This window comes from Beta vulgaris, chromosome 6 (assembly GCF_026745355.1).
Source record: "Beta vulgaris subsp. vulgaris cultivar EL10 chromosome 6, EL10.2, whole genome shotgun sequence".
Classification (NCBI taxonomy): Eukaryota; Viridiplantae; Streptophyta; class Magnoliopsida; order Caryophyllales; family Amaranthaceae; genus Beta; species Beta vulgaris.
The window spans coordinates 52773735-52797577 of NC_079207.1; the positions used below are offsets into that span (position 1 = coordinate 52773735).

General features: G+C 35.8%; 1 protein-coding gene and 1 long non-coding RNA gene across 2 annotated transcripts; one reads left to right on the top strand and one right to left on the bottom strand.

Annotated features, from left to right (window-relative positions):
• Positions 1–11917: 11917 nt before the first annotated feature.
• On the bottom strand, positions 11918–23615 carry LOC104896980 (leucine-rich repeat receptor protein kinase HPCA1). Its single transcript, XM_010683773.4, has 19 exons — positions 23252–23615; positions 21683–21803; positions 21525–21596; positions 21237–21311; positions 21061–21132; positions 20740–20901; positions 19849–19923; positions 18524–18595; positions 18380–18451; positions 18208–18276; positions 17429–17503; positions 17185–17256; positions 16928–17062; positions 16179–16654; positions 15925–16080; positions 15708–15844; positions 15175–15394; positions 13345–13583; positions 11918–12638 (listed from the first exon to the last, which is right to left on the bottom strand). The coding sequence occupies exons 1-19, from the start codon at positions 23355–23357 to the stop codon at positions 12165–12167; spliced, it is 2880 nt and encodes a 959-aa protein (XP_010682075.2). The 5' UTR covers positions 23358–23615; the 3' UTR covers positions 11918–12164.
• Positions 20806–22517, top strand: LOC125498314 (uncharacterized). The gene is made up of 2 exons (XR_007275219.1): positions 20806–20929; positions 22155–22517. It is a non-coding gene; the product is annotated as an uncharacterized LOC125498314 (long non-coding RNA).
• Positions 23616–23843: the final 228 nt, after the last annotated feature.

The window sequence follows — 23843 nt, forward strand, 5'->3', positions numbered from 1 at the left end:
ATTAGCAGGGAAGAAAATTAATAATGCATCATTAGCATGGAAGAAAAATATAACAATGCATCATTAGCAGGGAAGAAAAATATAATGATGTTGAACTAACTATTCAATGCGGGTATATAATTTTCTATCCTATATGCCCTTCCTATACTACCCATTGTCACAATGCAATAATATAAACTTTAAAGGCATGAGAATATAATGCAGACACTTTTATAAACTCATAATAATTAAGTGTCAAAAAAAAAAATTCCAACTTCAAAAGAAATTTCGGACTTAATAAGTCGAATAAATAAAAATCTCGATTTTTCTTTTAAAGTTTCGAAAATTCGAAATTTCCGAAAAAAATTCGAACCACAAATTTTTCGAAAAAGAAAAATATTCGGTTAATAAATGAAAATATTTCGGTCCTATATTTTTTTTTTCAAAATGAGCAATTCTAAAGTTTTCTTCAAATAATAGTAAGCTAGTTAGTTAAGTAGGCGCCTATAAGTTTTGAAAATAACCTAAATCTCCCATATACCACTTTGTAACACCCCGATAATTCTCTCTTTTCAGAAATACCTTTATAATATAAACTTTATTGTAAATAAATAAATAAACAAATGAATAAGTACTTAGAACTCAAACAATCTAAATGAGTCTACTCAACAAACTTAATAAAATATGTTCTTATAACTGTAGAAACTAAAATATACTAGTTACACATTCTCTCCACTCCAGATTCCCAATGATGCACATCTGGGAACCTGTAATGTCGATGCTATACAAAATTTGCTCACCAAAATGGATCATCACAGGATCAATAAGGCAAAGTCATGATCACACACACAAACAAAGCACGTAATCAACAAAGTTGAGTACTACATATTAGAACATAAGCATTCCTAACATAATACTAATAATGACATGCAGGGATAAATAATAATATAATCATATAACATTCTGCAGATCAGACAACTTTCACTGAACTAAACACTAATTTTTATTATTCAAATGGAATAGTTATTGGACCAAGCTGTCCTACCAACCATGTCTTCATTAAGAAGACGAAATACGGGTGCGACTCTGTATTCCAGAATGACCTGCGATATCAAGGAACCTTTGAAATAGAAGAGGGATGTTGGTCAATCCATTCCTAGAAAAGCTATGGCACGCTCACCATAACTCCAACTCCCAATGTCCAAGTCTAGACATGCACTAGTCTAAAGTATAAAAATATTCTCGTCACACTTTACGTTAATTACCAATTGTTACTTGTTATGACACACACATACAAGCAACACATAAATAATAATCAAATAATCACAAATGAACTTCTTTTATCTTAGGATTTAATAAGTGATCACAACTTACAACCCAAGATTTATTTTCCTTTAATCCAATCCATCTTATTTGTTGAACCAAGCCAACAATCCAACTTACATTTACATAGGCATAATTTCAACTTACCAAATAAGGCCCACAGTCCTCATAAAGTAGTGAAAATAATATCTAAGGGAACATATGAATAACATGATTCAATACTTATAACAAATATTAATTCCTCATGCGAATTAATAAATAAATTCCCTTCCACATGCTTCCATCAATTATTCCATACAAACATGAAAATCTTTACTCATAATAAATCTCAAAATCACATGCTTGCACACAGGCATAAAACATGTAACAATCAATAATACCATAAATCATATATGAACATAACAAGTTCCTATACATGGTACTAAAATTCTTTCTCCTTAAATCATGATACTAATCACATAGCACACAGGTATGTACGTACCTTGTGTAAACTAGTCTGCAGGTCACTTTTAACTCCTTAAAAGTCTCCTCCGAAATATTCTCCGCCTAGAAATCAATATATAAAAACTAAAATCAATACTTTTAAATAAAAATACAGCAACTCTAGAATATTTAAAATTCCCTTTAAATATATTTAAAAGCTGATTTTAATATCAAAACTTCGATTACTTTTAATTCCTAGCATAGTACTACCATACTAGTAATTAAAATTCTTAAAACTCCATTAATAAAAACCTTTCTGAAATTCCAGCAACTTTAAAAATCAATAAACCTTGTTTAAACATATATAAACATGTTTAAAATCATAATCTAAATCAATCTCATAGTATCTAATATGCTACTATGGTTTTCTAGTAATTAAAACCCTAAAAATCCATGCTTTAGTGATTAAAACTACAATCTAATCGTAATAAACAAATCTGAATTTTTATTCGTATAATATAAAATATATATGAATCAAGATATTACTTATTAAAACAGTAAATTAAAACCAATAATCATGATTAACATTAAAAGAAAGCATATAAACATAGTCTTGAATGGAATCTTGAGGAAGAAGAAAAGAAAACAACCAACAAGGAGGAGAACAAGGAAGGCGCCGAAAAGGAAAGGCCACAGCAGCAGCACCTGCGGTGGTTGCTTGGTGGTTTCAAACACTTTGTGATGTTTCTTGTTGAAGAAGAAACGTTACTTGAACAAGAAGAAAAGGTTTGAGAGAAGGAACGAAAAAGAAACATGGGAAGAGGAGAGAGAAAACCGAGAGAGAGGAATGGCGTGTGAAGGAGAGAGAAAAATAAATCTTGTGTGGAGTAAAATAATTAGGTATTAGGATATTTATAAAGGCTTTCTTTTTGGGCTTAGGAAAAAGATATAAGGTTTAATGAAAATTGATGATGAACAACAAGTTAAATAATTTGGAACTTTAATCATAAATTTGACTCTTTTTCCCTTATCCTTTTAGGATTTTAGGTTCCTCAAGTCCATTAGACTTCTTTTCTAATATAAATTAGTATTTAAAACTTTTATCAAAGCATGCTTAATTAAAATATTTTCACCTTTCTTAAATCCTTAAAATAAATTCATTTGACTTTTAAAATAGCCAACCTTTTTGAATAGTCAAATCATTTTAAAACTAGATTATGTTTAAATATAAATACCAAACTATATTTATAAAATCCTTTAAAATTATGGGGGATTAAATCTTACGCCTTTGGCGGCACCTATAACTAGGGGAAGCTCCCGTTCAAGCCAGGCAGAGGAGGTTGTTGTCGGCCCTGGGTCAGAGGCTCTATGGCTGCCTGAGGATGCCACTGCCGGTCCCTTCAACGTAGAGATAGATGGACTATGACGTACAAGACTCTCTTGATCTTGCCTACCTGAGAGTTGCTCGGGATTCATACCATATGCCCTCGGGATATCGGTTGATAGTGCCACCGGAGGGAGCTATTGTGACTGAATGTCCTCCTGGTCATGTGGCGGTATACACCCACCACTTCGAGTTTGGCCTTCGCCTTCCTCTAGATTCTTTCTTGGGGGACATTTTGAATGCGCAATGTATGCCTGGCGCAGCTGACACCCTTGGCGGTTGATAGGCTGTCGTACACCCGTCAAAAATAATTCCTGCAAAACCTTCTAACGATGTAGTAGGATAAGTAAGGTCGAATCCACAGAGAGATGGTCGTTTTAATCTAGCTTATAATATATGGAGAAACTAAACAAGATCAGAAATATGTGAATTAAGGTTCTAAACTAATCAAACTACGAAAATCAAAGTAAAAAGGATCACTAGTGGAAAAAACCTCAAATGCTCCGGTTTTTAAGGCCACAAATGCTCCGTATTTGACCCGTAGCAGACCCCACACGAGCATTGTAAGATTTTACAAATGCTTCGGTTGTGAACCGGAGCATTTTGTAATCAAATGCTCCGGTTGTAGCAGAAAACCGGAGCATTTGACTAACAAATGCTCCGGTTGTTAAGGGTAAACCGGAGCATTTGATAGTCAAATGCTCCGGTTTTCCCTTTACAACCGGAGCATTTGCTCTTTTTTTTTTTTATAAAAAAAAATCGCATAAAAAGCTAGGTAGCAGCCCAACACTACACACTCAGGTAGGCAATAGCATCCTATTAAACTGCCACCTAGCTCCCTCCACATTACACAATTAGCTTCGCAATAGGCAAAAAAACTAAATATATTGTGTACAATACAACTAAAATAAACAAAAGATTTATTATATATTATGTACGTACAAATAAAATAAACAAAAAATTTGTTAACCATGATTAAATAGATTCAAAGTACATGAAATATTAATACAAGTATACAACTATAATCACTTGTTCCATAACTACATATATACAAATATAGGAAACCGTCTTAGGAGCAAAATCTTCAAAACACCATTTCGTACTGAGTGGTTTAAAGCTTCTTTGAAACTAGGTTTTCGTTAAACCATCGAAAGACTTTACTAGCTAATTAAGTGACATACATACCACCAAATGGTCAAATTATCATCCACTACTATTTAGCACATAATACTGAAAGATATTCTAGCTCTTAAGCTATAGAAAGTGTGCTTAAAATAATTTGCACAAACCTAACCATACCATTTCCTGATGAAGCTGGTAATTGTTTCGTTGAATGGCAGAGTTTTTCTTTTCCATCAGCCTATAAATCATAGCGTTCACCTGATATATGAAATTGATCATGACAATGGCAATTTATAGAAATCATAGCAGAAAATATCACCATATAGATATATTAGCAGACTTGTGGAAAGTGAACCACATTATATTAGATACGTAGGGGTCAAATTGATGCATGAATGTGCAACACGTACACTATGCGTTCACAGAGTCCATGACAAACTCCAATATTAATGTTCCATTACACTTTCATCCTAAACGCTGTTTTCCCCTTCATTGTTAAATAACAAAGGAAGTAAAATTGTTCTGGAAAAATGACCAGTAATTTTGGGCTTCTCTTACTTCAGATGTTCTGACGCACTTTACCACCAGATTTATGCCCAAATTACAGTTAAACAATTAAGTAGAGTGCATCCAGTAAAATTACCAAGCTCATTACTTAACACATGATCCTTTTAAAATAACGGACAATTGTTCACAAATAAGAAAGGACGCCAAGTACAAATATCCTAGAACTACTAAACCACAATTTTCAAACACAAGTTGTAAAAGAAAACTTCCGTACTATCGTGTATTCCTCCGTTTCTTAAAAGTTAATATGTATTCCATTTGAGATGTTTTATCTTAGTTTAACCATTTTATTTGGCAAATTTCACTCAAATGACTCTTATACAAATAATGAATGCTTTATGCTCATGCTTTCAAATTTGCTTCTCCTCTCCTTGATTGGTGTCAAAAAGAATCGGGTCAACTAGAAAAGAAACAGAGGAAGTATTGCTATTTAAGTAAACTTCACGCATTCATAAGATCATCCAAGCACATTCCAAACCCCTCCTTCCAAACTCCAAAGTAAACCCCATCCTTACCCAGATTCAAGAAAGTTTAACATGTAGATACTCTATACGACAAAATATATTTCATATACATAATGTGATAATGAGGCAGGTGTTATAGTTGTAATTAGTAAGATAGGCATCTTGCTCACCCATCTTCAGACATGTAGCCAACCCAAAGCTCATATTTGTCCCAGGGCATGTTGGGATGGCCCCACTCAATCCAAGCCATCCGCTCCCCTTCAGAATCCATGCGTGGAAAAGCATAGAAATCATTCCCACATACTAAAATTTTAGGTTCTGAAAAAGATAACTCGATGAGAAAGGATGATAGTCAATATCCAACATTGTTCTTGTTTTCCTTTATACTAAGAACATCAGAAGTGCAGCAATAGTTCCAATAGAATTCAATAGCAAATTGATGTTTTTATAAGAATAATGAATTATGTACTAATGGTATCTAATGGATCACCAATTAAAAAAACAAGACTTGCAGAAAATTGGCGACACTTGTAGACGGTGTATGTGACCCTTGGATTTTTCTTAACACTACCTCCAGGCTTGAAAAACTGTAGATCTTTAAGTCAGCATGAACTACTTCCAGCACATTCAGCACTTTAACTAGTATAATATTGTGTATAGGCCTGTGTAGTTGTATGTCTTATCAGGAAACCCTTGTAATTAAGTAAAATTTCAAGATTACCATATGATACTTATAGAAATACATTCTCAACCAATTGAGGAAAGACTTTCCTATTAGACTTCAAAGTCCTGCTGCAAATGGAATTTGAAACATCACAAAAAGGCAAGGAGCTACAATTCATGAACGAAATCTGGCCAGAGTACATAAATTAAGGACATACTTCTCCAATATTAGTCTTTGTTTTTTAAGAGGAAGTAATTCCTTTTTAAGCAACCATAATAGAAGCAATCAGAGTAGGCATCAATATTTTTTATTGTTATTTAGCTTCCTAGTATTTTAATTTTCAAGAAGTAGCTACTTTGTCAAATTCCAAGCGACTGATTATAGTTTACAAGTGGGACCCTGTTATATTTTCCCACATTTGTTTTTAGTAGTTCGATTTTATGGACATTTTCTAATCTCTTATAACTTGGAGATACCCAAACGTCTGCCACTGTGAAATACCGCCATCATGCTGAATCCTAACAAGTTTTGTGATCTAAACTACTGATGCATCTCACATCCACACAACCAAACACTAGCAAAAAACAAGTTGACAGGTTTCAATACCCAAAACTGAAACTTGTAGATAGACACCCTAACCATCCTTTTGATTAAATTTACCTCCCCCATTCAACCTAAGTACAAATTAAAGGCCCTTTTACAATTGCAAGATGTTGCATCGACTCAAAGCCCAATCGAAACAGAAACCTTAACCTGAAATTTTCACATTTTTTAATACTCAAAGCACGCAATTGGCCCTCAGTAGTCAGTACTACCAGAATCACCGCATATGAATAGTTCATCAATTACTGATATGGGGATATAGCCTTGCTGGGTCATTTATCAAAATTTTATCAGTAGGATTTCAGAAATCCTTGCTATACCGACCCAGAACACAATACTTCTCGGCAACAGCACTTGGAAAATCGCAGAAAAGAAACACAATTTTAAGAAAGAGTCTTGCAGTTAGAGGTAGAGTTTATCTTGTCCTACTATAGTGCTCCAAGTCCAAAGTCTTTTGGTAAAGGATTGTGGTCTCCAGGGTATCGTTTGACACCTATACTTCCTTTAGTAGTTACAGTTGTCATTACGTTTCCTAATATTACCATACATTATGTTCTAGGAAGTTCCTCATTTTCCGAGCTAGTCTTGCAATGCAGGACCTTAATTTTATGTTTTCCACCAATGTGTTCTATGGATCTTAATATTCTCAATATCCATCATAACAGAAAGCTCCTAGTCATCAATGCATAACACACAATAGTTATTATTCACACGCACAGAATACTTTGACCGTAGCCAGAAAGATAATCAGGTACCTTGTCTCATAACTCTTCTCAGAATATATTTTGTCTGAGATATAAGTTGTCACGTAGATCACCCTGCAGAACAAGATAAATGCATTAAAACATGCTCAACAAGTCGCCTATTTACCAACAGATCAATTTAAGTATATATCTTTCAAGTAGATCAACTGACCAATGACATATCTCAGAAGCAAACAAGTAGTAGTAGCAAGGCATGAATATATTTTAATGGTTAACAACCTGTGGAGCACATCACCTTCTTCTACACAGACCTACCTAGAATAGCGCATCCCCAGGAAATGAAATAAAAACAGGCAAAATAACAACAATAGTAAGGTCGTAATCATTGCTCAACACAGGAGAGATCTCTGGGCCTGCTATAGAATGTCAACCCCAGTTAACCATTGTACTATTAGTAAACCATCAAGAAGAGACAATCATCTACTTATACAAGTAGCAAAAGATGTTTTTTCCACTAGTGACTCCACTTGCAAAATCACAGAACTACTCACTCAATATAACTCTTGAAAAACAACTCTTGAAAAAGTAATCAAAAGGAAATGTGGCAAACAATAAGGGATGAAGGGAGTGTCATTTTTGTTTCACAGCAAGCATGGCAAACTGATATTCGCTCAAAGTGATATCATCATTAGAATCAAAATTCAGTCAAAGTCCCACAAACTCCAGTAAACCATCAAAAAATCAACCTTTTCGAAATCAAACATCAAAATCCCTAATACTTCATAAATTAGATTGATAACTTCACGACCAAAAATCATACAAGTTTATAAAAATCAAGTCACAAAACCTAAAACAGACGCACTAGAAAGTCAAATATGTTGTGTTATTCGCGAATTAAACAAAATAAATGAAGAATCAATTCGCAAAACCTAAAATAATGCACTAACATAACGTCAATGTTACCTTCAGATCTGAGAACAAGGAGAGAGAAAGCAAGAATTAGGGTTACCTTCAGATCTAACGACATCAACGAACTGTTCGTGAGAGAAGGCTTGAAAATTTGGTTCTTCAGCAGCGGCGCCAGGATGTGGCATTTGAAGAAGCAGGTCGAGACTGAGTGAAGAGGGGAAGAGAGAGAAAGAGGAGCAGATCGAGAGTGAGCGGAGAGGGAAAGAGAGAGAACAGAGATTAGAGGGGGAATAGTTTTAAGACTTTGCGTTCCAAAATGCTCAGCATTCCAAGTATTGAATTCCTTTCCAAAAAAAAAAATATTAAATTAGTCAAATGCTCGGGTTGTTTTTAAAAACCCGAGCATTTGTGAATTTTTCTTTTTAATTTTCCAAGAACTTGTCAAATGCTTGGGTTGTTAAAACAACCCAAGCATATGTAAAGTAGCAAAAGAGGTTTTTTCTACTAGTGGATCTAGGGCAATGGTTCACCATGTTTATACTTATCATCTATCAAAATATCATTAATAGTTCAATTAATTAGATATCTAGAGCACAGGTTAGTCCTTGGTCAGGCATTAACGCTCTCAAATCAACATATGCTAGTACGGTCGCTCAACATGATCAAATTTGCTAATTGTAGGTAAGCCTCTAAAGAGTACTATCTCTTAATCTATGACTTGATATTAGCAATATTTAATCAGACAATTGATCAGATTGCAAAATTAACAAGAAAACACTAATCAATTAGAGAAATCAATAACTAATTAAACCATGAATAAATATCAATTAAATCATAGCATATAAACATGGATTCCTAAACCCAAGAAATAAAAACTACTCTATCATGAAATAAATAATGAAATCTAAATCTACAACGAAAAGCATAATTAAAAAAATCAAGGAAAGAAATTAATGAAACTCATGAATTTATGAAGAAGAATAAAAACTAGGGTTTATAACTAAAAACTAGAGAGAAAAAGAGATGAGTGAAAACAAAAATGTAAACCAAAAAAATAACGTGAAGGGAGGAGAGAGGAGAGAGGAGAGAGAAAGAATGAAAGCCTATCTAAATAATATTCACCTAATATGACTAAAAAAGTAATTTACAAGATAAGGAAAGTCTTAATTAAATCATTAATAGGCGGATTAGTGATCCGCGCGTACGCGTGGCAGATTCCAGCAGAAACAGTGCAATCTTCCGAAAGGCATAACTCCTTGACTAAAAGTCTCCTCGAGGCGTGCCACCTATCGTTGGAAAGCACTTCAAGTGTTTCCAAATATGCTGGAATTACTCGATTATAAGAAGTAAATCAAAAGTTATGATCAGAAGAGTATATGAGACTCTTTTTCACATTTCTTCTAATGATTTTCCGCTTCGTTTTTGCTCAAACTCGTACTATGACATATCCATATGACCCTTATGCATTGTAACTCCTTTCCAAGTGCTCCTAAACCTCATGTTTAGCTAATCATACTCCAAATACGTTATCAATGCCTGAAATTCATCAAAAACAAGAAAACATACCGAATAGGAGTAGAAAATCATAACTTAAGAATATAATGCAATAATGAACCTAATATGAAACTAAATGCTCTAAAATGCAACCTAAATGCACCTAAAAACTATATATAAATATGACTTATCAGCGGTTCGGAACTTGATCGCGTACATTTGGGTTATATGATTTTTGGACTTCCCACAAACGATAAATTTATTCCGTCATATCCACTGGTTGAAAAAGAACGGATCTTCTAAGCAAGCGGGTTGGTGGTCGTTAACTACGACTGATCAGAAGTTGACTTTCAGCCTAAGATGACAGTTTTAAAGGGTTAGCAAGATGCCTTCTTCTGGTTACGGTTGCCCGAGAACTACCCTGTGCCCCGCCATTTCACTGAGCCTCGTTCTCATATGGAGCATCTACCTTTAGTGCCGTTAACTTAGGAGGAGTTAGCGGCTTTTGACTATTTTGACACGGAAGATTATGCTGTCACTTATGATGATGGAAAGACGGCTAGGGTCAAGGAGCCCAAATATTTGATTCATCACTCCAAGCACATTATGGGGAACAAACCCTTATCAACCGTTCTGTTGTCGCCTACTCATGAGAATGGTAAGTGTTGCTGCCGGATGGGTCCGACATGATAAACACACTTTTTTTTTGTTGCTTTTTGACTGTGTCTTGCTTGATTGTAGGTTTTGACAACCTTGATCTCGACGTGCTTTGCGTTGACGAGGACCTTCGGCCGCTAACTAACTTGCCGCCTGCTCCCTCCACCGGTTACGAGACAATGCACGACATTACTAACGACCGTCGAGGGGGAAACCGTAATGACCCCTAGAATATCCGCCGAGGTCGTGGCGGGACGATTGCGCCTCGCATCTCTGCCCCTGGCGTTACTGCTGATGTCAGCACTAGCATTCCGCCATCTCCTGCCATCCCTCTGAGGTCATCTACCACTCGGAACGTTACCAGGGGTGGCGTTAACAGGGGACGACCTCGTTAGCAAGTCCCGACATATGTACTGCCGCCAACAAGAGGCAGGCCGTGGATGATCTGGGGACTTATGCCGTTAATGAGATTGTATTGTTCAGGTGGAGGACCTGAATGTCGATGCTCCTCCGGAGATCCGGGAGCACACTGTCGCAACCGCTGATCCTGGACATGCTAGCGGAACTTCTTGGTTGTCGGGCTCTTATTCCTCCATCAGGGAGAAGATAAGGGAGCTGATTACCATGCCAAGTTTTCTGTCCAACCTGTCTCCCGATATCTATTCTCGGTATCAGGAGTGGAGTGAGAAGAAAGAGGTGCCACTTAGTGATTCTATGACGGCCACTTTCGCTTGTCGGCCTGTCACTCCCGGCAAACTTTACCAGCCTAGCTTGGTGGAGGATGAGTCGTTGTATGCCGACATACTCGAGAACGGTGGTATTCTTGCCTACCGTATTCTAAAGGGCATGCAGCTGCCCTTAGACAGGCGACAGGGTCCTTGGTAACTCGTGTTGCCCAGCTGGCTCATGATCAACTTGTGGTACGTTTTCTTACTTGATTCTATGACGGCCACTTTCGCTCGTCGGCCTGTCACTCCCGGCAAAATTTACCAGCCTGACTTGGACGTCAGGGAGGATGAGTCGTTGTATGCCGACATACCCGAGAACGCTGGTATTCTTGCCTACCGTATTCTGAAGGGCATGCAGCTGCCCTTAGACAGGTCGACAGGGTCCTTGGTAACTCGTGCTGCCCAACTGGCTCATGATCAACTTGTGGTATGTTTTCTTACTTGATTGATTTTTTTTATTTGTTTTTGTAAACTATTTTTAATAAGTTAACCTTTGCACGTTCTTCTTAAAATAAGGTAACCTTTCAATTAACTATGAATAAGTTAACCTTGTATCTACTTTTGCAATAAATTAGTTAGATCATAATGTCATCCTATTAAAATGTGACACGTACCATAATTTCAACGTCATTAACTCGTTTACAACATAAGTACATACAAAGTTAACTTATTCTAAGATAATAAAAAAATTGACTTATTTTGAAAAGATCAACCAAATGTTAACTTATTAAAAACATTTTTTCCTATCATTTTTTTGCCATAAAAGTTACAGAAATGCCATGATATGGGAATATTGGTGCTATGAGATGAGGGCTTGAATATTCCAACAACGGACTATTTCCCCACAGCTGGAATGGACGTTGTGGATTGTGGACTACAAAGGCCAAAATTTCACCTTCTATCAAGAATTCATTCAATATTTCACTAAATTATCCACTTTGTCCAAAACCCAATAGCTCATACAATCAATTGAGTTCACAAAAAATAAATATATTTCTTTTTAAGATGAAAAAAATAAAATTATGCTCTAAAAAATGGGTATTGAAGTAAAAAATTTACAATGTATACACCTTTGCTTTTCTTCCTTGGAAATAGGAAATCTACCCCCTGTCAAAATCATTTCCAGATTCCTGTAACTTAGGCTCATTCAGCCCTTGTAAGTGGAATGCTTCCACTATACTGGAAAAGTGAATTATCAGAGTAAGGGTGACCAAAGTTTCCTCCACTAGCACCTTCATAACTTTGTGATGTCGTTGTAGAATCAGCATTAGGATTCATACCTGCAAGCTTCGCAATGTGCTCTATATCTTTTACAACCTCACCCATAGTAGGCCTATTAGCTCCGTCGTCTTGCACACATTTCAATGCCAAATCCACAAACTTCTCTAAACCAACTAGCATAGTTGTGTTTCTCAGAAGTATTGGGTCGATTACTCTATGAAGGCTATATAGATCTTTTGTCCTGTCCATTGCTTCTTTGATTTCTTTCACTATGTATTTTCCGTCTTGTATTGGTTTTCTTGCTGTTACCATTTCTAACATAACCACCCCAAAGCTAAAAACGTCACTTTTCTCCGTCAACTGATTAGTCATGAAATATTCAGGATCTAGATATCCCTGCACCACCAAAGAGAACAAATATCAGTAATACAATTTTGCTCTCTCTATTAAATTACAAATATGCATAGTTTTGACTTTATCAAAATTGGTGTGTATGTTGATTTGAGAGGATTACATGATGCTGCAACTATCAAGGGATACTAGTAAGAGCCATACACGACACTCATTGTTCATATATTGTAGAAACACTTTGGAAGACCCTCTTTTAATAAAATTTGATTATAGCAAAGTATGTATGACACATCTGTACAGCATGAAGTATGGCTAATGTTCAACATAGAAGTACATATTCAATTAGCACAAGCAGCAAGGAATGTTCGAGCCAAAGCTATTCTAGAAAGACCAGGCAATTAAAGGCATTTGCTATGTTAACCTATCAGATGCTTGATGCTCTGAAATGGGCATCCACATGATGTGTTTAATTGTGGACCGAGAACATTGAAGCCTTTAATAGAAAAAGGCATGTTGGATACTTAGACACGAGATCAAATTTGACTCGTCAGAGTAGCATTGGATTCAGGGACTCTAGCCCAATCTAGGTGGTAAGACCCACTAGATGACTAACGATAGATGAGATACTATGGGCTATGGCTACAGAGAGCATTAGTTTGAACATGTCAGACACCAATGATACCTGGTTTTCCAAAGTGTTCAAGGAAATTTATAAGGAAAAAAGAAAGGAGTGCTGAAGAGTCAAACTGACCATGGTTCCTTTGACTTGGGTAGTAACATAACCCTTTTGATCAGTGTCACCAAACAGCTTGGAGAGGCCAAAGTCAGCAACTTTTGCAATTAGACGTTCATCAAGGAGGATGTTAGTTGACTTGATATCCCTGTGTATGATCGGTGGATCAGCAAGCTCGTGCAGATATTGCAAACCCCGAGCTGAGCCAAGGGTTATCATCAATCTTCTTACCCAGTCTAATTGAATCCCAGACATTCCTGCACATATCAATCAGAAAACATGAGAGAACACATAGAACGTAGTGGACTAGTGGGCATCAAGTGATGAACCTGATCAGATTGAGCTAGGATTTTATTGAACAGTCGTATGCGCGAGTACAAGCGAAATAATTGATGCAGTGGATGATTGTACATTCTAATTTACTAAATAAAGAAAAGGTTAGCCATCTAACTTTACTTCTAATTAGTATCACCCCTCAGTAAAAAGGGAGAACTTGAAAAGGTTAATAGCTTTTTTTTGTTAGTCCTTTTAATTTCCAAACAAAAGTAATGATTATGTATGTAATTTTTCATTGAATTTCTTTAAGAATGTCCAGGGTGATGCATCGCCACCATTTAAGAAAATAACATGGCTGCACTTTTGCAGCAGTCCCAACAGCAGTAACGGCCTAAAAGTCGCAGAAGTGGGCATCTAAGAGAACTTATTAGCAAGTCATTGTATTATAGAAGTATTTCAAAGCTCACTTTGTCCCGATTTTTTCTGACGTAGATTAACAAGTTAAAAAATTTCTTATTTCGATCACAGAACTTTAACTTACAATGTTAATAAAATTTTCTTAGTTGTTGTTCTTTTTAAACAAATACCTTAATTTTATTAGTATATTACAAATAGAAAATTATAAAATCTAAATTACTGGATTAATTATTAAAAAATTTATTATAAAAAATTAAATTCGCCATTACCTGTACCCGTGTCCAAAATTCGGACAGATCTTGATTTTTTGGAAATGCCGTACCAGTACCAGACACTCGGAAGTCGGATCTATACCCATACTCGACACTCCTAGCCGAGTGCAAGTAAAATAGTATTTTCATTATATTTGTTTTAGAGAAATACTTTGAAAATGTTATACTTTTAGTTATTTTAGTACTTTTTCTAATATTTTACTTAATGCATTTCAAATCTATAGAAATGTAAAATGAAGGTCAATTATAACTTTTGGAGATGCTGCCAAATCATAGAATGTAAACAATTTAGGAGAAAGGATGTATTCTTTAAAAATGTAACTGAAAGAATTTTCCAATACTGTATGTTTGTATCTAATCATTAGAATAAGATTAGAGGGTTAAAAATATTGACATCTAAAGTAGTTTATTTTATGTCATTTTGGATTTAAATAATATTAGTATGTGCATCAGCTTTGACATTGGATTTTCCCATATTCTTCTTAAAAGTTGTATTGTTACAACTTATTACCACCTTGGTTGTAGAGATGCATTACCATGGAATATTCACACAGGATGCTCAATGTAAAACTATACACGAATTAGTTACCGTTTTCTTTGTTTATGACTTTGTATGAAATAGTCTGGAAAAGAAATAACAGTTGAAGTTGCAATGTTGCATGCTGAGTTTTATTTCTTATATAAAAACATCTCTTTGATGACCAACAAAGTTTTGCAAGAAACCGGAAATCACAACATAGAAATGATGGACCAAAATAACTGATTCTAACAGCTTTACCGGAAAAAATACAGAGTCGAAAATAAATAAAGATCACACATACATCAAGTGAGATCAAACAATAGCATGTTACCTTGCATGAAGCTAAAGCAGTAAGAAAGGTACCTGAAAGACTGTCCATTAGAGTACCGTTTGCAATGAACTCATAAACCAGCGTCTGTTCTCCTTTGTCAAAACAGAATCCTACGAGTTTAACAAGATTCTTATGGTGAACCCTTGATAATAGCTCTACCTCATTTTTGAACTCTCGACTACCCTGCATAGATCCTAACTGGGATCTTTTAATCGCAACAATCTGGCCATCAGAAAGAACTCCTCTATAAACCTGCAATAATAATCATATGGAATATTAATTAACCACAAGATGTCACTTATTCGAGAGAGATAAACATGGAATTTCCCCTTGAAAGTTTAGTACCATATTAAGTACTTTGTAATGATGAAAAGAAATGATGATAACCTAAACATGGATTCAGTTTCCATGTTAACCTTCAACTAGTTCAAAAATTAGAGGCTGGGTCAAGATCAAGAAGGATCACATCATCTTGTTATCATCTAGACAATAACTTAAGACATGGGGTAGCGAGAACTTAATTATATTTCACTTTTCTTTAATTAATGCTAATATAGATGCCAACCTTCCCATAACCTCCAGAACCAACGGTGTTGGCTTCAGAGAAATTGTTGGTACTTTTTTGCAGCTCTTCCAATGTGAAAAACCTAGCTCCTTTCAACCGAGGAACGTCACCCCCAGTTCCATGAGAGTCCCAAGATACTGTAATGTGGAAACATCTATCAGCAAGCTTCAAATGTTTTCATTTAAAAATTGTGTACTAAAATAAAGCTGCTAATTACCAAATGGATTGGCTTGCTGCTTCGCCTTCTTGGCTCTCTTCTTTTGATAATACGCATATCCTCCTGCACCTACCAATAGCAATAATAGAATGGAACCTCCTACAACTGCTCCAACAATTATGCCTGTATGGGATTGATTGCTGCTTCTTATAAATCCTGTAGGTACAGGGATAGGCAGGTTAGGGGTCTGTTAGAAGGGGAACAACAATCTCAAATACCAAGATAGAACCAAAAGATTTAATATAGACTCTAACCATCAAAATATGGATAGAAGTTAGCGCTGAAAACATAGGGACCATACGCATCAGGTGGCTTGTAAGTCTGATTGCTTAACACAAACGAAAGCCCGATGATACCCGTTCTATTAAAATGATCTTGCCCAGCTGGAAAAACTGCCAGTTGCATCTGGCGGTTGTTAAATACGTCTACAGATATATTACTTAAAGAGACGGAATCTACAGGCAGTGCATAACTCCTTAATGTATTTAATAGATGGTCCTGAAGTGTTGTGAAGTAATCAGAGTTTCCCAGGGCCGAGGGAGCTCTGAATATATAAGTTCCAGTGAATGGATATGCACATATGCAGTTAGGGCTGGAAATTTGCTCCGAAGTACATTGGGGGAGACGGCTACAATTTGCTGTAGTTGAAAAGGAGGAACCAAGATTCTCCTGAACGTTACAGTAAGGTGAATTGAGGTCAGGACTCTGACAAAACTCGTTATCAGCTAGCCTGCAAAAAGTATACATATTGCTTAGTATATTAAGATCTGGAAGAGTCATGTGATGCACATAATCAGAAATAAATGTTACTTTTGGACGGACACTTGAAGACTCCATTTTCGGATAAAATCATGGAATATTATTATCAATCGCCAAGGCAGACACTTTGTGACGTACTTGTGTAAGACAAGAGTACTCGACTCCGAGTAACATAATCAGGATGATATAAATCCCAATCTGAAAGTATCTACATGAAGAAGGACGAGTGACTTAGAAAACCTACATCAATTGGAAACTGTATTCAGGTGCCAATGTCGCCGCCCTAATGGAATTATTTTGCAGATCGATGACCTGCAATTGTCTGCTGTAATTGCTGGCAATGCTAAAAGTGCCATTAAGCTGGTTGTCCCTCAAATATCTGAAAACAATAATCAATTATCTCCATCATTGTCAAACTACGTGAACAGTTGCAAATATATGATCCTCGGCTTTAATAGCACCTGATCCTAATCGTTTCATAAGTATAAATTTGACACTCACACATTCTGTAACTGAGGAATGCTGAAAAATTCTTCTGGAATCTGTCCTTCAAGTCCTGTGCGTGCCATCATTCTGGAAAGAAAATGTTAGCAGATTGTCTTCACTCTTCACAAACAGATTTGTGTAACACTCCTCACGCCAAAAAAAAAAGACTAAATCTTAATGCTTTCCTATATAACCCTATATTAATAGAGTAAGCCTGACATGTCAAGTTGACAAGAATAGAGGGAGACGATTGACATACAGTGTGGTCAGGGACTGTAAGGTAGAAAGCCATTGTGGAAATTCTGTAGCTTCAAAGTTATTATTACTCAAGTCCCTGCAAATCAAATTTTGATCAACAAAAGATCAATCATAGGTGGCTAGAAGTATCTCCGCATCTAGGTGATAATTTTTTTTTTTTGACCAAGGAAAGAAAAATCATCTAGGTGATAATTGATCATATGTATATATACGGTAAAAATGCAATACAGGAAAAACTTATGTCGCTGTACTTATTTCAGACATAGTTATGAGTCCAAGATTTCAAGTGTTCGATTCTTCTATTTATGATAAAGTTTATATAATTTTGGGGTAAAATAAAGATATGACGTATCCATACTATTGTCAGAGTATCAACGATCTGCCATGGGTTCTTATGGTAAAATGAAGTAACATAAAAACATAATCATAGAGCCATGCAACAGAAATTTAGGATAAAAAGCCAGACTCTAGACTAATACATATGAACCAACTCCAAGTGTAAACAAGACATGAAAAGACTGCATTACTCCTAGACCTTATTCATGAAGTCAGCATACATCAAGGCTATGGAAATGCAGGGTTCTAACTTCTAAATGATAATCGTTCAGTGAGGGGAAAAAAAGAAAAGAAAAGCAAACCAAGTGACAAAACAACCCTAAAACGAGGCAAGAAATGAGAAACCAATGTAAACATCTTCAAGCATGTACATGTAAAATTTAAACAACTTTTTTATTCTCAATCCATACAAATGACCAGATATATGATTCTATGTGCACTTACAAAAAATTAAGGCTGTTCATGCCACTCAGATCAGGAACAGGACCACTCAGTTCATTGTTCGACAGAAACCTGAAATAACAAAACCAGAAGGCTTCTTAAAGAGCTCTCTATAAGAGAATAAAGTGATGGTAACTAAAGTAAAAGACCAAGCAAGTTCTCATTATATGCTTACAGCTCGTTCACAAGAGTCAGGTTGTTGATATTGGATGGAATTTCTCCGCTCAATGAATTACTATCAAAACGACTGATACAGAAGAGGTATCAGCAACATGAAGTATCAGAACAAAAATAAAAATCTGCCTTGTCGGATACTTACATTGCCTCCAATGTCCGGACAAGACCTAAAGATGAAGGAATGCTTCCAGTGAGACGATTGTTGTCAAAAAGCCTGTAAATTTCAGATATTTAGCTTTAGATACAGAAAAACCATGTTTTAGAAAATAAAAAAGAAATGACCGACAAAAAGTTAGGACAAAAACTGAAAAGGAGCAGGGATTAACCAACATAATGCACACAGTAAATGGGTATGGAACAGGCATTAAATTCAAGAAATTTAAGCAACTTTGCACCGGAATCATCTCTAGGAATTGCATATCCATGAAAACTACTAGAGCTATTCCATGCGAAGAGCATCCAACTGAGTCTATTAAGACTCACCACATATGTATCTGGGAAGTAGACTAACATACCATTAATACCAGCATGATTCCCAGCAGACTATGCTACCGAGAATCAAGGAGAAGATATTTTAGAACATCAGTTGTCAAAATTCTAGGAGGGGCATTTCAAGCTTAAGCAGGGAGATTATTCCATGCTCAACTTTACTCCTTTTCATAGTGTCAGCCCTGCCAGTATCATATTATACAGACTGGCACACTGAGAGAGTAAATTTGCTTCTAAGATTTTGGTCATATAGTTTCACAATTTAATTATTATGTATACTGAAACATAGTGGTGACTGAAAACATTATGTTTTATAACCCAAATCATATCCTCAAACACTCAGGATATGATCTGTTAGATACTACTAATTGATAGTCAAGAGCCTCTGGACTCTTAAGCTGCAGAAAATACTCAAATTAGAAAAGGGTTTTGTTATTTTATAACTGTTGTCCCTTACAGCTGTATCTTAGCATTACATATATCCGAACTGGTAATAGGCTGGGAACCTATGAAAAAATCATGAGTCATTTGGTGTTATAGAATGAAGAGTATTTTCTACTTTTAGCTATTTCTAGCTTCTTATTTGTAGCTCTTAAGGCTACATATAATAAGTTTCCATGAAATTTTAATAATTTGAGACGAGAGGGTTAAACATTTCAGTTGATTTATTAAGGTTTTAGCTGAGACAATTCATGTAACATTTGATAGCAAGATGCACTTGTTACTACTGATAAGCAACAGCAACCAGATTCTGTCACTACTGCTTGTTTTAATATATAACACTTCAGAGCCTGATTCCATTAAATATATCACCCATGAAAATTTTAGTTTATGTTTGACAAGGTTAAATCAGCATCAACTCCTCACTAATCATCTGAATGTTTTGATATAAAAGCAAAGTAGAAATTATGAAAGTCCAGCAGACATGTGAATGCATTCACTCAAGGCATAAATGGAGGCACTTGTAACAGCACTTACACATGAATCAGAGTCATATTTGAGTTAAAGAGACTTGGCGGGATCGTTCCAGTGAGTTGATTCTTTCCGAAATGACTGAAAAGTAAAAGACAACTCAAAAATTAAAAATCAATAACATAAGAATGTTTTATTAAAGTTTAAAGAAAGTGTTTGCTATTCCCCCCCCTCCCCCCAATCCCCCCACCCCACCCCCGCGCGTTCGAATCCACCTTACAGAAAAGTATTTGGGTTGAGTTGAAACTGTTGAAACTTTCTCACCCTGTGGACAGGGGAAAATGGCTCCACATGGCGACTGGAGTTTATGTATATTTATCATCTTTCCTTCTTCCGTGTGATTCCCTTGTAACAGCTAGTTTAATGGTCATTTAAGGGATATTATACTTGCATTTCCTATTGATGGATAGCAAATTACAATACTTTCATTATCATTATTTCTTTTTGGATAATTGGAGGTTATAATCCTATCTTGTCTTAATTTCTTTTTCAATGGCATTGGTTTGAATTTTGAGGTATTACAAACTTCTTCTAATTCTATAAGTTGAGAGATTCTCCACGAGAAATATATAGTTTTCATCTATCTTCTTCTATCTTCCTTTTCTTCTTTTGGGCATAACATCATGTGGCTCTAACCTCTCACCCTAAAGTGGCTTAGTGTGAGAGTGGTGTGTTAACTTATAGGCAACGGAACGGCGAATACAATTGACCACCCCTGTTGTGCTGACTATTATGTTCAAGCCAGTGGTCCCAAATCGCCACAACATACCAAATTCCGTGTTTTTTCTCTAGTCATTGTGCTCTTGACTTTAGCTATGAAAACACTATAGCTCTAACAATGAATACTGGAAGATAAACAGAATAACCACTGCCTCGAGATAGACGAACAATACATACAAGTGCTTTGTATCAACTAGCAGATCAAGTCCGGGTGTGTCTCCACTAGAAACAGGAATGCTGCCACTGAGCTGATTATCAGCAAGATCCAGCCAATAAAGATTTAGCATGTTACCGATTGTAGCCGGCACTGGTCCTGTAAAATTGTTTTCATTCAGAGATCTGCAAGGCGTAAATATTCATCAATCAGGTATCATTTGCAAAACAAAACTATTCATCTCTAAACATCTGAAATCGACAGATATCAGTGAAACAAAATGCATTATATTCAGAGAGAACGAAACAAAACTGAATAAGAATTAAAAAAAGTTACATTCTTACAGGTTGTCAACCAGCTCTAGTGATCCAATAGAATCCGGAATTCTTCCAGAAAATCCACAACCAATAAGGATTCTTGAAAGTTCAAAAACAAGGGGGAAAATAGGTTAATAGTTAAGAAAGAGCAGTATATAAAATGTTAGTGTTGAGATTTTGACAGAATAATCAAGTTTCCTTACAAGCTTGTAAGCCTTGACAATCGTCCAATACTTTGCGGAAGGGGACCAGTAAGCCCTCTATTATATGACAAATCGCTGCATAAATTGGACAGGGTGAGCGAAAATAACACCAGAACATATAAAAGTATCCTGATATAGTTCAAATATTTAATCAACAGAATGACAGCTATGTTGTTCTATATGCATATTTCTAATAACCCACACCACCGATACTATGTAGCTATATGGGATTTCTCTGTAACGGAAGCATATTTGAGAACATGAGGTCAGTAGAATACGAAAACCTACAGAATCTGGAGTTCCGATAAAGATGCAAGATCTCCAGTTAGCTGGCCCGTCAAACCCATATTTGCCAATGTTCTGAAACATAACAACTGCCAGGTTATCCACACTTGAAAAGGTGGTCTGGAACCAACGCTGTTAGAAAAGTACAGGCCATAACTTACATGGCAGTAATACGAGAATCATTGCATGTAATTCCTTCCCATCTATTGCCACAAGGATCTCTACCCGTCCAGTTCGGTGGTAAATTCCTCCAGCCACTTGTGAGGGCCAGCAAAGCAGAAGCTACACATACAATCATGTGAAGGTTTTAGATACTAAAAAGGAAGATGATTGCAAAATTACTAATCTATGTATGCATACAAATGTTACTTAAGTCTATAACCAACATCAAATGGAAAAGAAATGATAAGAGAACAAATCTATTATCACCATAACGCACATGATCCTGAATCTCCTAAATCTCATTCCTTTCAACTAAATAATGTTTAAACAGCAACTAAACTAGCTGCAAATAAGGAATGGAATGCCAGCTCCAAGATTTTCGAATCCATTGAGAGAGAAGCTTTATGTTTGCTTGTTTTGTGGAATGCATAATAATTCATGCTGCCATTTGTCTTCCCTTATCTTAAACAGTAGGTCAACTGAAGTAGGCAGATATGATTAACAGAGAATCAGAAAACTAAATGCAACCGAGGCCAGCTCCTTGTGTACAAGATATTAAGTGGCACAGCATGCAGGACTAAGGCATAGTCTCTACAAACAACACAAGTCCTCCCAGCACGTTTTGTCCTCACTCATGGAGCATGTTTCACATTGGAGAACCATAGCATACAACTTTTAATCAAGAATGCAGCCTTGTACCTGGGTGTTAGACTAAAATTGTTCGGCTTATCTACCCGTCAAAACAACCACTAGTTACAAGATGTATGTTTAGACTTCGTCAAACTTTACACAAGATAAGATCCATACTAGATATCTAGAATTTTGTTGTTCTGATGGCTGTTCCCCTTTCTCTTGATGCTGGTACGGTTGACCAACAAGGATGGGGAAATGGAGATTCATAAAATCTAGAACTTCCCAGAAAACAAGGGAAATCAAATACCCATTATTCCACTTTCCCCTTGGTCAATCAAAATTCTCATGAATTTCCCATGAAATACAACTTCCCATAGGATTTCAATTCGCATGTCAACCAAACAAACATGTATATTATGGGGCAGGGAAAAGTACATCCAATCCAGAAATTTTATGTTACTTAAGACTCGGGTATTCGGATACTCATGTCTGACACGCATACTTGTCCAAGAGTCCGACAAGGATAAGTGTGTGACTCGTGACTTTTTTTCATGATTTTAACCCACAATGAAGTGCCCAAATGTCCTACTGATATATGAATGTCGATGATCCGACACGGATACAAGAGGTGAAAATTGAAATGAAGAGTTCGATAACATAGATAAATACCATCCAGCATGAGCTGTGAGCATATTAAGATGCTCGAAAAGTGCCAGGAGGCAGGAGACATGGTTGATTTTCGAATTTTTGGGCAGTAATATGATGACAAGAGGTGATCATAAACCATATTGCAGAAATAATAACATGCAAAAGATTATAGAACTAACTTAAGTGGAAGAAGTTCTACTCACATGAAAGTTGAAAAAAAGCTAAACATGTTTAATAGCACATGAACTACAACATAATGAAAAATGGACAAAACCAAAGAGACTTACAATCTTGACTGTTTGTTTGTGCTGCTATATCCCCAATTTTAATGCAAATGAATGCAACAAATAACCCTATCCTTAGACCCATAATCCCATAACCAAAAACTCTCATCTCTAAAATTTATTAGAAAGTTTCTTGCAATAATCAACTTTAATGCTTTGAATTCATATAATTTGTTTTTAAGAACTAAAAACTAAGAACCTTCAACAATACAAGATATCTTCTCCCTAAAAAGCCATGAATGGGGTTCCTATTTCTTAAATGACCACTTCTTAGATGACATATTCTCCCTACCAAACCCGAGTTGGAAATAAAATAATGCATGAAATTTAGTCAAATTGTTGAGGTCGAACACACCTTCCTTTTATTATTTCTAGATACGTTGATTGTAGGGCAATTTAATAATAAATGAAGCACATCATTGATCTGGTGCCCATGTACTTAAAAATTTGTATGGATATATTATTTCTAGTAGTAGAAAGCAACGTTTAACGTGGAAAAAAATGTTTTTAAGTAATAATTGAAAATCGACTCATTCGCCACAAGCAAACAATAAATTTATATGTGTTGGGATCCTCTAGAGTTTGATGATCAAGT

What these genes read in the sequence shown, in the direction of transcription:
- LOC104896980 (XM_010683773.4), bottom strand. Translation starts at nt 23,357, where the DNA reads ATGAGAGTTTTTGGTTATGGGATTATGGGTCTAAGGATAGGGTTATTT. An exon ending in TTGTCAAGGCTTACAAGCTT is followed by an intron (nt 21,133 to 21,236) that starts GTAAGGAAACTT and finishes TGAACTTTCAAG; the next exon opens with AATCCTTATTGGTTGTGGAT. An exon ending in GTTCTGGAGGTTATGGGAAG is followed by an intron (nt 15,395 to 15,707) that starts GTTGGCATCTAT and finishes TTATTATTGCAG; the next exon opens with GTTTATAGAGGAGTTCTTTC.